We start from the raw sequence: 13,351 nt of genomic DNA on the forward strand, positions 1-13,351 counted from the left end.
TCTCGAAATCAAATATAAATCAATAATGATAAATGTTATTAGAAAACTGAAATTAAAAAGTAATAGAATTGAATAGACAGCATCTGCAATCAATAACATATAAATCGGTATAACAAGAAATATATTTCTTAAATTAACAATATACAGAGTATTAAGTTAAAATATCAACAGATATAACAGTAAATACAGAGAGCTAAAAATGTAAAACTAACTTAGACTACAAAATACATAGAATCTCGGAAGATTTGGATATACATAAATTATACTAAATCATATATAATTAGAGTATATATTTCAATAATTAGTATAATATTTTATCTTTGGAAAGATAGATATTTATATAAATACACAATTAAAAAGTTATCTTCACAGAATAAAAGTTCACAGCTCAATTATATATAACAATATTAATTCACGAATTACGTATTAAATTACATCTAAAGTCTAAATATTGCGATAAATACAAGTAGAACTATTTTGACCAAATGAATACTTAAGACTATATTACGTGTATCAAATTTATAAAATTGATGATATAAATTCACGTCGGCAGTTACAAGTCAAAATATTAAAGAAAATGGCAATAATTTTGACAAAAATCTTTTTTTACTGAAAATGTAAACTTGACATAAATATAATTAACGTATGTAGAGCATATACTTATTATTTTTTCGGCTATGTGATGCTTAAATTGAATCCAATACTCCGCCAGTCAGTTTTGTTGCATAGAGATTTATTACCTGAAATAGAAAATAAAATAATAATTAATAGACACAATATTTCTTTTTGTAAACTCTGTAAGTCACAAATATAAAAATGCCTTCACGAGATGATCATCTTGAAAGATTGAAATATATTTTACAAAAAAAAAAGTATTGACAAAATATTGATAAAAATACTTATGGTACATAAAGTGTATGCAAAAAAATATCATGTTGATCAATCAATTAATTTAAATTTGCAATAAAAATATTTTCTGCTAAGGTCATTTTTTATATGAACGGGTCAGGTAACATAGAATTCACTTAAAGTTTAATTTCCCATAAATTAATTGATATGCACTACCTAGAAAATATTAACTAAAAAATTTAGTAAAAACGTAATTACAATATTTATTGCAAATGTATTCCGAATTATCTTTTCAACAAATTGAATCTACTATGAGATATCATCAAAAATAATAAATAATCAATTTTAGTTTAAATATATTAATATATAAACGATTAAATAAAATTTTAGACCTCGAATTACATTTTAATTAAGTAAGCAATCCTCACGTTTATTGTTTGTAAATTTAAGAAAATTAAACATCTCTTACTTTGTAAATAAATATGTATTATTAGTGAAGTTTTATACGTTGAATTAAATTTTAGTAAAAAAATAAACCTAGCGAAGTAATATAATTCTAATAGGCTTCATAATTCAAAGAAAAAAAAAACAAACCTCAGCTAGTAAATATCACGTAAAATTGAAATTTGAATTAATCCTTACATAGTAAAATTTTAGTAATAAAAACAACCCTAATCTAGTAAATTAACATATCATGTTTATAGACTTTTACTCGTTGAAATAAATATTAGTGAAAAAAAAGAACAACCCTTATCTAGTAAATATCACGTTTGCAAAATAAAAACTTGAATTATCCCTTACGTTTTAAATAAGTATGATATATTGTAATCTTTTAGATATTGAATCAAATTTAAAAACAAACAACCCTCGTCTAGTAAATAAATATATAATGTTTATAGACTTTTACTCGTTGAAATAAATATTAGAGAAAAAAAGAACAACCCTCATCTAGTAAATATCACGCAATTTTTGTAAAATAAAAATTGGAACTAACCCTTACTTAGTAAATAAGTATTATAAATTGTTATCTTTTAAGTGTTGAATCAACAAGAAAACAACGCTCATCTAGTAAATAAATATAGGATGTTGTATTAAATTTGAGAAAATAAACACATAATGTTCGAAAGTTGAATGAAATTTTAGTAAAAAAAAACATCCCTCACCTATTAAATTTACATGTAATATGCATGTAATGCTCGTAAACTTTTATACATTTAATTGAATTGACAAAGTATCCTCACTTATAAGTAAATAAGCATGTATTGTTCGAAATATTTTAATTTTGTTCGTAATATTTTGTAGATGTAATTAAACTTTAGCAAAATAAACAACCATCATAAAGAACGTCTCAACATGTAATGTCAGGGTAAATTTTAAATTTTCGTCGACTTTTATACGTTGAAAAGAATTTTAGTAAAATAATCATTATAAACTTTAAATGCTGAATTAAATTTTAGTAAAATAAGCAAGCTTTGTTCATAAACTGTCATAAGTTGAATTAAAGCTTAGCGAAATAATCAACCCTCACTTGGTAAAAAAACATGGCAAACATTTTAATTAACCCTTACCTGGTAAATAAACATATATTGTTCCTTAGTCTGCACAGAGCTAGCTCTATCTCTGCGAATTCTATAGACAGTCTTCGGCAAATCAATGGTTCTATTAACTTCGAACTCTTTTATCGCGAGATCGCAAGCGATTACCGCGCCGGTACGTCCCGTTCCCGGACTGCAATGCACGACCACGGGCGCCGTCGAATATTGGGACGGCGGCTCCGAGACACTACCGTTCGGCGATTTCTCATTTATCGTAGTAAGTCGACACATAGATGTCGTAGTTGTTTTAGCTTGAGCATTTTTCGAAGAGGATTCCCCACTTGGCGATTTTTTAGCATCGCCGTTACTGTTTGGGGGCTCTGTCGGTGCCCTGTGAGCTTTCCTGGTAAAAGAAATACGATACAAGATAAATACTAAAACACTAGTCCATTAATTATTTAAAAATCTTCTTGATACTATCCTAACTTTTCTTCAAACTAATGGTGTTTTGAAATACACCTCTTAAAATAAATATTGACAAAAAACGTGCGCACCTGTACACTTTCTGTGCTTGCTGTGGAGAATAAATGTTAACTTCAGATCCTTCCTTTTTCGGAGGCTGAGTTTTTGCTACAGATGTATTGTTGTTCTCAGTTTTTTCATGAGGAGATTTCATAAAACTTCTGTTTATGAAATATTAGAAAATAATACTATATTACTAATGAATTAATATATTGATCAATTAAGTTTATCACAATAAAATACAATAAATAAATTGAAAATATTGGAAGTAACAATCACAACTATAAAATAAACATAAATTATATTGCAAAATCAATTTTATTAATGTTAAGAACGATTTTCTAAAAATTAGATTCCAGCATGCTGTAATTGCTATAAAATCTAATTTGAACCCTGAAATTATTATTCATCATGCTCTACCGCCATTTCATTAAAATCTACACAATTACTTATTTTTTTAGGTTATTTTCAAAAACGTGTTGCTGAATTAAATATTTAATTTCAATATACTTCCATTTTTATTTTTATTAAAATAGTGAAGAAACAGCAAGTAACTTGCCTTAGATATCAATATATTCTAGCAAAACAAATTTAATTCCCGTAAACATATTAGAGCGATTTAAAAATCGTGCAACCTATAACTAAGTTCCAACTCACCTTGCTTCAATCAAGAAAGCAATCATGCTTTGGTACTCCTTCGGAACTCCTTTTTCAGGCCACATATACCATAAATGCGTTACTTCCCTCCACGTGCCACTTTCCATATTACACAATTGCACATTAGAAATTACGTATTTATCCTTAACTTCGCGTTTTTTCAACGTGACTTTAAAATCACCGAACAATCTATGACAATCCAAAACTTCTGACGGTGGGAGATAGTCTGTGCATTTTTCCTATCGGAGAAAAAATAATAATGAATTTTATGGCTATACGGTAAATAATTTGGCACATTTATAGCAATCATTTAAAAACTTACCACACCATTTTCGTAAAGATCAGTCAACATTAGTATTACTTTGGATTGCTGCTCCCAAATCATCCTCCAGAAGTCATTGACAGTAGATTGCATCGGAGCCTGACAAGCTATATAATAATTCCTGATTCCTCTTGGCCCCTGAAAATAGTAATATAAAAATTTTATTTACAAACTTTCATATAAAATCATAAATAAAATTATAGATATATCTAATTATCTAATTATAGATAATTACAAAATATTACAAGCAATATTTTTTCTGGTACTGCTTTATTAAAATTTACCCTGACAAAGTTCGCATTGATATAAGCCCCAGTTTCATCCCCTGGTTTTGCAGTTAGAGGAACTCTGGTTTCAGGCAGTGGCATAACATTGGCATAACGATTCTTGACTTCACATCCAGCTGGCACTTCATCTGCTCGCACGGTCACTGTAGGGATTTCTGTGAATTCAGCAAATACTGCAGCTTCGTCCGAAATAAAATTGCTTAGAGCAGGGAAGGACATGCTGTGTGAAGTCATCCCCTGCAAAAAAGGAATTATTTTTTGTACTGATAAAATAAAACCTTGGATAACTTACAAATCTTGGATTTAGATGGAATTTTGTCTGATGATGCAGTGATATTATTAATAATACAATTAGATAAAAAGGGGATGAACTATAAATAAAAATGGCGTCATAAGTTTGACACACAAATGCAAATGTTTCACTTATTAAATTGAAAAGATAATTAGCCGGTCTGAGGTTTTCTATTAAGATTGGATAATGATTTTACTTACGCTATCATTGAATGCTGGATTTCCATAAGATCTCTTCGAAGCTCTGGCCCTGTTTTTGCCCCGGACGCTGCTGTAGACCGAAACGCTATCAACGCTGTACGCGTCCAGGCTGACTGGTGTGCAACGCTGCCCGTATGTACGTTTATGCTGGCGTTTCCGCATAACATACTAAAAAAAATCAAATAACTTTATTTTGCTAACGGTGTAATAGTCAGTTCAAGATCTATACATGAATGCGGCAAAGATTTTACCGCTTCAGCCCAATCAAATGAGGAATAGGGCAAATAAACAAATATACTAGTGGTGTATTGCATCGTGCCTTAAGACCAACTGTTGAAACTTTCAAAAAATAAACAGATTTTTGAGAATTATGAAATTTTTGAAAATATTGACTTTTTTGAAGAAATTGAATTTATCTTTATTTTTTGAAATATTTTGAAACTTTTCTTCAAAGTGCGTTTTCGTGAGATGTGCGCAGAGACAAAATATCGAAGCGTGTAAGCTCCGCGTCACATTCTAACTGATAAACATTGCCACAGAACCCATAGAAATGTACAAAATCTGCTGTTATTATTAAAATCTCTATAAAATATTTGATTATTTGATGTGTAGATGTCTAATAACATTTTTGACAACCAAATGGCATTTTTGTTTACTTTTTTATTGTTTCTCCGAAACCGCTGGACCCGCATTCCCAAAAATTTTCGTTCTTCGTCAATACAAATAAAATGTTTTTTGGATCATTTAAATCAAACGCTCCGTTATCTCAAAAACTGAATCACCATTTAGGGCACTTTTTGCCCTGTATCTTCAAAACGACTGGACATATCTTTGTCAAAAGCTAATCAGCACGTCTGCCCGTCAATATGAATTAAATGCTTTTTGAATTATTCAAATCGGTTGATCCATGTTCACGAAATCGTCGACGAAAGTTTGTGTCTGAACACACACACACACACACATATATATATATATATATATATATATATATATATATCTGAACACACATCAATTTTTGTAAGGTATGCCAAAATGTTCAGAAACCCCTGAAACGTAATGATTAGAAAAAATTTCATTTTCGATCTTTTGCGATTAAAATTTGTATTATTAATATTTTAAATTAATTTACGTAATTTATTTATATTGTTAAACAACAGATGATCAAAAATTAAATAAAAAATTAATTATTATTAGTTGTACTTGTTCAAATGAAAACCAAACTCAAAGTAGACATCATGGTATATATGTATATATACAAAAGACTAAAGAAAAAACTACCACTTGGTCGGATTTAAAAAAGCTCAATAAAATCAATAAAGATGAAACCTTTCCAAGGTCAAGAAAATTAGCTCATAGTATTGAAGGATTTCAAAATAATCTTAATCTATTCATGGAATTATAATGAAAAGTGTATATACGAGAATAAATATATGTATATGTACTTACCAAGAGAGCAACTAAAACAATCAATGCAATAACTCCAATAATGCTGATGGTGACCGCAGCCACTGCTCCGCCTTCTTCAGGAGGTTCCTGACTGCCCAAACTTCCATCAGGATCTTTACTCGTAGTACTAAATATTGTTGTGGTAATTATTTCTGGAGGTACAAATGGTTCCTTTGTGGACACGGTAGTATCTTCCTGTAGCACCCGATCTGTTATAAAGTCGGGGATATCTTTGTCTGCATTCATATCTGGTGGTGGTGCAGTTTGGCCTGGATCTGGGACAAATGAAATATGAGTATCATACTGATTGACGAAATACATTCGTTCTTAAAAACGATTTTCTATGAACCAGAGTTAGTAAAAACTGTAATAATAATTCTTCAATATTTGCTTGAACTATTATTACCTTCAAATTTCCAAATTGATATTTAAAATCAATTGTTTCACTTCACTTGTTTTATCACGTTGAACAGATCCAATTGAAAAATTATTAATTTTATTGCAAATCACATCTAGACACTATGAAATCTTAAACATTAATGACAAAATCCTAAAAGACTCACGTTTGCTGAGCGCTATATATCATCATTGTTTAGAAAAAGCTTATTGTGCGTTTATTGTAATTATTCACATTGAACGAGATATCATATGTAAATAATAACATACTCTCACAACGTTAAATATAAAGATGATTTATAATCAAAATTTAAAAATAAAAATGTATGACTAAATAAATATTATTATCTTTTTTCTTTGTGAATAAATAAATAAATTAACAGTAAATTTACTTAATAGAGCTTCAATATTGTGCTATCAAATCATTTGCATGGGCGTAATTGCTTGATAACGTTTATAGAACATTTGTAATGCAATTATAATTTCTCAACTGTTTGCATAATAAATATAAGATTTATGCAGGTCAAAAGACGATCACGCATAACAGGATAAAAATTATATACCCTTATATATAAGATATTAATTTATGGTCATATGTAATTATAGCTTTACTCTTCATCAAAAGCGATCCGATTTCAAAATTATATGTATTAGATATGGGTTCTATCTAGGTTTGTATGTTAAGGACATATATAAAAATATGTACGAGGGTGTACATTATGACAGGTGTGTAAATAGGATGCTAACACCTGTTTTATAAATACTACTAAACCAAACAGAACACGATATTATTTACTATTCATAAAAATGTACCATAAATCTGAACCACAACAATAAACTGAATGTATGCCAAATATTTTAGTTCAGAAATATTATTAAAATATGCAAGATATTTTGAAAATCTTTAGGTAAAATATTTCATTAGGTACTTAATATAAATCAGCTTGGTAAGAACCTGTATAATATTATAATATTATTTTCAATTATTGATTACAGTTTGCTTATGAATAAATAAATTAGTAGTATGACGCAAGTAAATTTAAATAATTCTTAACTTCTAATCATAATAATTAAAATCAATATTATTTATTTTATGAAGTTTTGATTTGGTAATAAAAAAAACTGAACAAATTAAACAAAACAAAATTATATCAAAGAATGCTATAAGTTTGATTTATTTGTGGGCAAACACATCTGTAAAGCACTATTGTTTCCAAATCAATTATTATTCCATATTTCAATTATTATATTTAATTTTTATTGGTATTTTGAATATTATATAAATATAAAAATTATTATTTATCCACTTCAAAAAGTTTTCGTTTCTATAAAATAAAATGTTTAAATGTTAATAAATTAACTGGTAATAATTTTTTTCTCGAAGAATCCAATGAAGTAAACTAAATTTATTTTAGTATTAAAATGTGTTGCACTTACTTGTTTCTCTTGGGCTTGTTGTATGAATTTCTTTCTCATGCTCCGTTGGCAAAATCGGAATATCGCTACTTTTGTTTTTAAAAATCTCTTCATCGTGACCAGCAATATTATTATTGTTGTTACCATTAATATTTATATCGATTCCTTCTGTGATATCTGAATATTCATCAATAAAATCATCGGAGCTTAACGTGTCTGGAGTTGGAGTCACCTTCGGTTTAAATGTGGTCAGACGTGGCAAAGGAGGAAAATCGCTTTCTTCATTCATTTTTTCTGTCACGTTCATGATTTTCACAATCATATTACCGTAAGTTGTTTCTTCGATTCCTGAACTGCTTGATAATGTTGTTTCCGGGAAATTCAGAAGCGTAGAAGAAGATTTATTTGATGCCGGTACATCCGTTGCTATTTCATTTGTGTCAGTAATAAAGTCTAGAGGTGTTTCTGTAATTGTAGTTTCAGTTTCAGTAACTATTACATCCTGTGTGTTAATGGTGGTAAACGAAGATTCTTCTGTTTCAGTAGTTTGTTCTGGTAACATGGATGTACTGGCTTCTTCTACCGTCGTTGTTTCGTATTTGGGTACTTCTGTTGGTAAGCTAGGAGAATCATTGAACATAATTTCAGACGATGTTGGTGAATTCGATATCATAGTTGTCAGATTTTCTTCAGTTATTTCTGTAGGCACATCTGTAGTTGTTGGAATAATTTCGTTTGTGAAAGCCGACATATCATATTCACTTGCAGTTGACGAATCTACTTCTAGAACAGTTGAAGGACGTTTATCTTCAGCGTTTATTTGATCAGGAGACATAATAACTATGTTTGGTGAGGTACTAGTTTTAGTCATTTCTAAAATATTTGATGTTGTTTGCTGAATGGGCTGAGTTGTATGATTAAGTTGCTCCATCGTCATTTGTACTTTTTGCTCTCCTATTGTCATTTGCTTTTTATGATTCTTAGATACGACTTTTTGATGTCCTATTGTCGTCGTATATACTTGCTGCTTTTCAGTTATAGATGCTTCCGTTACTTCTGATAATTTTGGCGGCATAGTCGTCATGTTAAATGTTATTATAACTGGTGGAAATGTTGCATTCACTATAACAGCATTTTTAAGTGTAATATTTATTTTTTCAATATTAGATGAGGGAGAATTTATTTCAAAATCATCTACTCTATTGAATTGCAAATTATCACCATCGTCTTTAGTATCTTGTTTAGATTTTTTATGATCATCATTTTTCTCTATAAACTCCTCCGGTTTCATTGTGGTTAAATCATTGCTGGGTATGTTGTTTTCTACAACCAGAGCTGATGATTTTGTCGGTGCTGGTACCTGTACAGGTATAAGTTTATTTTCTTCTCCTTGGCTTTCAGTAACTCGACCAATAATATTTTTAATTGTGCTAGAATTTGGCGTATTTTCAGAAGAATTTCGTTCGTTTTTCATTATTTCACTCCAATCAACCAATTCTTTGACATTGATTGGTGTTTCTGTAATAGCCGAAATATTTTGTTTTTGTGTTGGCACATGTTTCATTCCTATCAAGGACCATGCATCTGCATTATCGGGTAAATTCATATTGTACTTTTCCATGTTCTCTTGTGAAAAAGAATTTAATTGTCGAAATGCTTTTGTAGTACCATGCACTGTTTCCTGTGCTTGTTGAATTTCGTTGGATGATTTAGAGTCTTGTACTGAACTTGGAGTGCTGACTAAATATGATTTTTGGCCACGATTTGAAACTTTGCCTAATATGTTTTCATTAGTTTCAGAATCATTTTGTGGATTTGATTTGTTTGCTTTTACTGATATTCTTAATCGTGGATGAGTAGTATTTGATATTGCATCCACGACGGGGATGGTTACAATATTTGCAGGTGTATGCATAATGATTCTCGGCGTAGATGTTGATAAATCGGGAAAAACTTCGCGAACTTTAACATCTAAATTATTTACGAACCCTGAGGCGTGATGGTGTATTACTTTACTGGTTACAGCTGAAGACGCTTCTGTTACAACTTCATGTTTATGATTTTCATTAGAACTCATTTCTGTTGATTCGTCCTGTTTCTCTAATTCTTTTATATTCGTTTCAAAATTTGATGTTTCATATTCAACTTTTGTACCATTAGTGGATATAAATTCTTTGTGCTTATGACCATCATCTCCCACAATGTCTTTGCTATATATTTCTTTAACACTCAATTTGTCAACTCTAGTATTATTATCAGTCTTTGCCTTTTCGGCTAGTGCATCTAAATCTATATTGGCTTCACTATTTTCACCGCCATTTGCAGCTAAATTACTTTTAATGTCATCTTTTAGTGCAGCATGATGCTCATCAAAAATAATAGTTTTTGGAGTAGTTAGTTCATCTTCAAACCTATGTAGATCGACTGGTCGAATTCCTTTAACAGCTTCAACAGGATCATGTACTTGCAAAGACATGAAAGTAGATTCTTCATCTGAAGGTAAGCGGTACTTTTGATTATGGAAATCTTCAGAGATATATTTACTAATATCAAAGCTAGGTATTTCGGTTGAAGTTGGTTTAGCGGAAATAGTTGATAATTCAGGTGAGGATGTAGTGGTAAGCTCTTCATTCGCAGGCACTGCTTTAACAGTTTCAGATAGATTTTTTGCTTCTAAATGAACCAATGTTTCTTTTCCCACATAAGTTTCTGTTTGAGATTGTGTATCATCTTTTTCTTGAGGTTCTAAGCTTGCAGAAACGGCAGTTCTAAATCTTAATGTTTTTATCGTAGTAGACTCTGTAACTGTTTCTGTAGAAGCTTCAACATTAGCAGACACATTATTCTTACTCTCAGCCTTTGCTTCTATAGTCGGGGTTGTTTCATCAGACTGCGGCTTCACATCCTTAATAGATTCAGTACTCACATCAGCTATTGTAGTTTCAGAAACATTTCTATACTGCCTTGATTTTATTATTCTATGATGTCGGATTTTTTTATTATCCTCCTCTTTGGCATTTGCTGATATTTCACTAGTCTTTGGCGTAAATTGCGAGGAGTGGTACTTGATTTTGCCACGGTTGCGTGTGATAGGTTTTGAAAGTTTGCTATCACTGGAACTAGTATCAGTGTTATTGGATTCTTTTGTTGAAAGATCGATTTCTAGAGGTTTCGTTTCTAATGGAGCGGCGGTGTCAGTCTCTCTGCGATGACGCAACACTAGTTCAGGATTCGCTCGGTATCCCTCGGTCGGGTGAATGGTTAGAAGTATCGACAGAAATGCGCCTGCCAATATATCTGTAAGAAAAAATATTTAATTAATTAGAATGTTTAAATTTTGAACGATTTATCAAAAATAACAGTTTTAAAAGTCTAGATTTTGATATGATAATAGAAATATGTTTAACCATCTTTTAATCAGTTATTGAACTCCATAAAGTACAAAAACGATCATTTAACTGGATCAATGTTGGCAATGCGTGTCCACACGCCTAACTGCGATTCAGTCCGCATTTACTGTTACTCAGATATTGCAGCAATCATAATTTTCAATTTACTCGGCACAAATACGCGAATTAGTAACTATATCAGATTCACCTCTGCTTTAAGTCAGTCTGACACATAACAGTAATGTTCTGTGCAAAACGTGACAAAATCTAGACGACTGAACTAAAAACATCACGAAGCGAACGTAATAATAATAATAATAATAATAAAGTCGTTACACTAATTGCTGGAATCAGTACATGACTTATGAGGACGCGTTTGGAAATTGAAAAAAAAACTAATTGGGATAAAGAGCTACTTCTGCTACAGTTGAAACAAGTGAACGGCATGAACTCTACATAATATTTTAGTCGAAATCTGAAGAATTGCATTGATAGAGAAAGAGAAACCATCAACTATGATATTAAAAGTTACTGCAGAATAAAACGAAATAGATCTTACGATTTCCATTATTTTGTGTCAAATTGTTATCAAAACCGTGTTAATAACGTCATAAAATTAATGAACAAATAATAAAATTAGCACAAGATAAAACAGTGAAACAAACATAAGCTCCATGTTTTCTTAACAGTTTACAATAATAAACTTTCTTCTATTATAATAATAATTAATTATTTAAAAAGCTATTTTATGCTGATAAGACTAATGGCAAACAACAGTATCGGAATAAGGAACAAAAAATAATGTATGTGTCACTTAAGAAACTCGAAACAGCCGACTTATTGTTATTTAAGTACTATGATTTATTATTAATATATTTATGATAGTCGACACAAATTACTTGGTCTATTCATAAACATGCTTTCTCTTATTGTAAAGATGCCAGTAATAAAAGATGTGTTTCAGGTACATAAAAGATTGAGACTCATTAAAATTTATTATAATTACTCTTACACCATCTCATCAATTAATTTGTAAGCTAAGTACTACTTATCGTAAAAGTACCTTTGAGATATTTTACGATATTATACAGCAAATTTTATTTGTAAAGTAAGGTAATTTAATTAGGAATTTTCAGCTTTTAACCAAAAAAATATTATCTTGTTGCTATGATGGTGGAAAAGGTTCTGTGTATATATAAACTGTTAAGGAAAAAAATCATATATTATTTAATACACAAAGAGAAAGCAAATGCAAATTTTAACTTATGAAGAAAGTTACACCATATCGATTACATTAAAATTAAAAATTTAATTCGAAATGTTATAGGAACAACTTTGGCGAAAATGTGGTGAGCAAATTTGAAAATACACTTACACACTATAGAAAAAGATAGATTTTCATTATAGAAAATGTATCAACGGCTCTCAAATTTTGAAATCAAATTGAAATGAAGTTTGAAAGTGATTTTTCTTCTCACACATGCGATCCATTTCCCGGATTTTCTGGCAAAAACACAAACTTCTCCGAGAAGTTTAGTAATAAGGCACACCCAAATGCATAAAATTTGTTACTATACCGAATGAGAATACTATCAGACTAATTCCCTAAGTGTCATCTACCTAAAAAATTAATTGTAGCAACAAATTGTCTGTTATTTAGCACTCCACTTATCACAGCCTCGTTTTTTCATTAGGTAGAAACCCGACCGGAACTTGAAAGCTATTTTGTAGGAAGTAGAACACGCCTTGTACTGTCATGGATAGGTATAATATACTTAAATACAATATTGTACACATACACATTATTGGTAAATAGAGACCACGAAAGTGATTATCCACAGCATTTACAGAACCAGAAAACCAGAGCGTTTGAAAGTAGCATCTTAAATGGCAGTAAGATAAAACTCTAAAGAATTCATTCCGCAGAATTTAGGATAAAAATGTGCGTTCCATGTTATGAAAACTAATTTCATAAATTGGTATTCAAATGACTTAAACAATGTAACAACCACAGGCAAGAAAATTCACGAAATCGTTTTG

The 13,351-nt window shown here is 30.2% G+C and overlaps 1 protein-coding gene across 2 annotated transcripts; it reads right to left on the reverse strand.

Annotated features, from left to right (window-relative positions):
* Positions 1 to 551: 551 nt before the first annotated feature.
* LOC113364180 (receptor-type tyrosine-protein phosphatase eta-like) lies at positions 552 to 11,213 on the reverse strand. 2 transcript variants are annotated; one of them, XM_026606662.1, is made up of 9 exons: positions 7,944 to 11,213; positions 6,111 to 6,385; positions 4,665 to 4,832; positions 4,170 to 4,409; positions 3,886 to 4,023; positions 3,564 to 3,802; positions 2,939 to 3,067; positions 2,418 to 2,787; positions 552 to 740 (listed from the first exon to the last, which is right to left on the reverse strand). In XM_026606662.1, exons 1-9 carry the CDS (start codon positions 10,396 to 10,398, stop codon positions 687 to 689), a joined length of 4,068 nt encoding a protein of 1,355 aa, XP_026462447.1. In that variant the 5' UTR covers positions 10,399 to 11,213; the 3' UTR covers positions 552 to 686. The 2 variants fall into 2 exon arrangements, with proteins under 2 accessions (XP_026462447.1, XP_026462448.1); XM_026606663.1 differs by lacking the exon at positions 2,939 to 3,067.
* Between the last annotated feature and the right edge of the window lie 2,138 nt (positions 11,214 to 13,351).

This window comes from Ctenocephalides felis, unplaced genomic scaffold, assembly GCF_003426905.1.
Source record: "Ctenocephalides felis isolate EL2017-DRISC unplaced genomic scaffold, ASM342690v1 CF-g0.4_SCAFFOLD_00845, whole genome shotgun sequence".
NCBI classification, from domain to species: domain Eukaryota; kingdom Metazoa; phylum Arthropoda; class Insecta; order Siphonaptera; family Pulicidae; genus Ctenocephalides; species Ctenocephalides felis.

Bases quoted from the DNA above. Each gene is read 5' to 3' on its own strand.
- LOC113364180 (XM_026606662.1), bottom strand. From the start codon at position 10,398: ATGTCTTTGCAAGTACATGATCCTGTTGAAGCTGTTAAAGGAATTCGA. The intron at 4,833-6,110 runs GTAAGTACATAT...GATTTTTTTTAG, and splicing joins TTGTTTTAGTTGCTCTCTTG to TATGTTATGCGGAAACGCCA. The intron at 3,803-3,885 runs GTAAGTTTTTAA...TTTCTCCGATAG, and splicing joins ATCTTTACGAAAATGGTGTG to GAAAAATGCACAGACTATCT.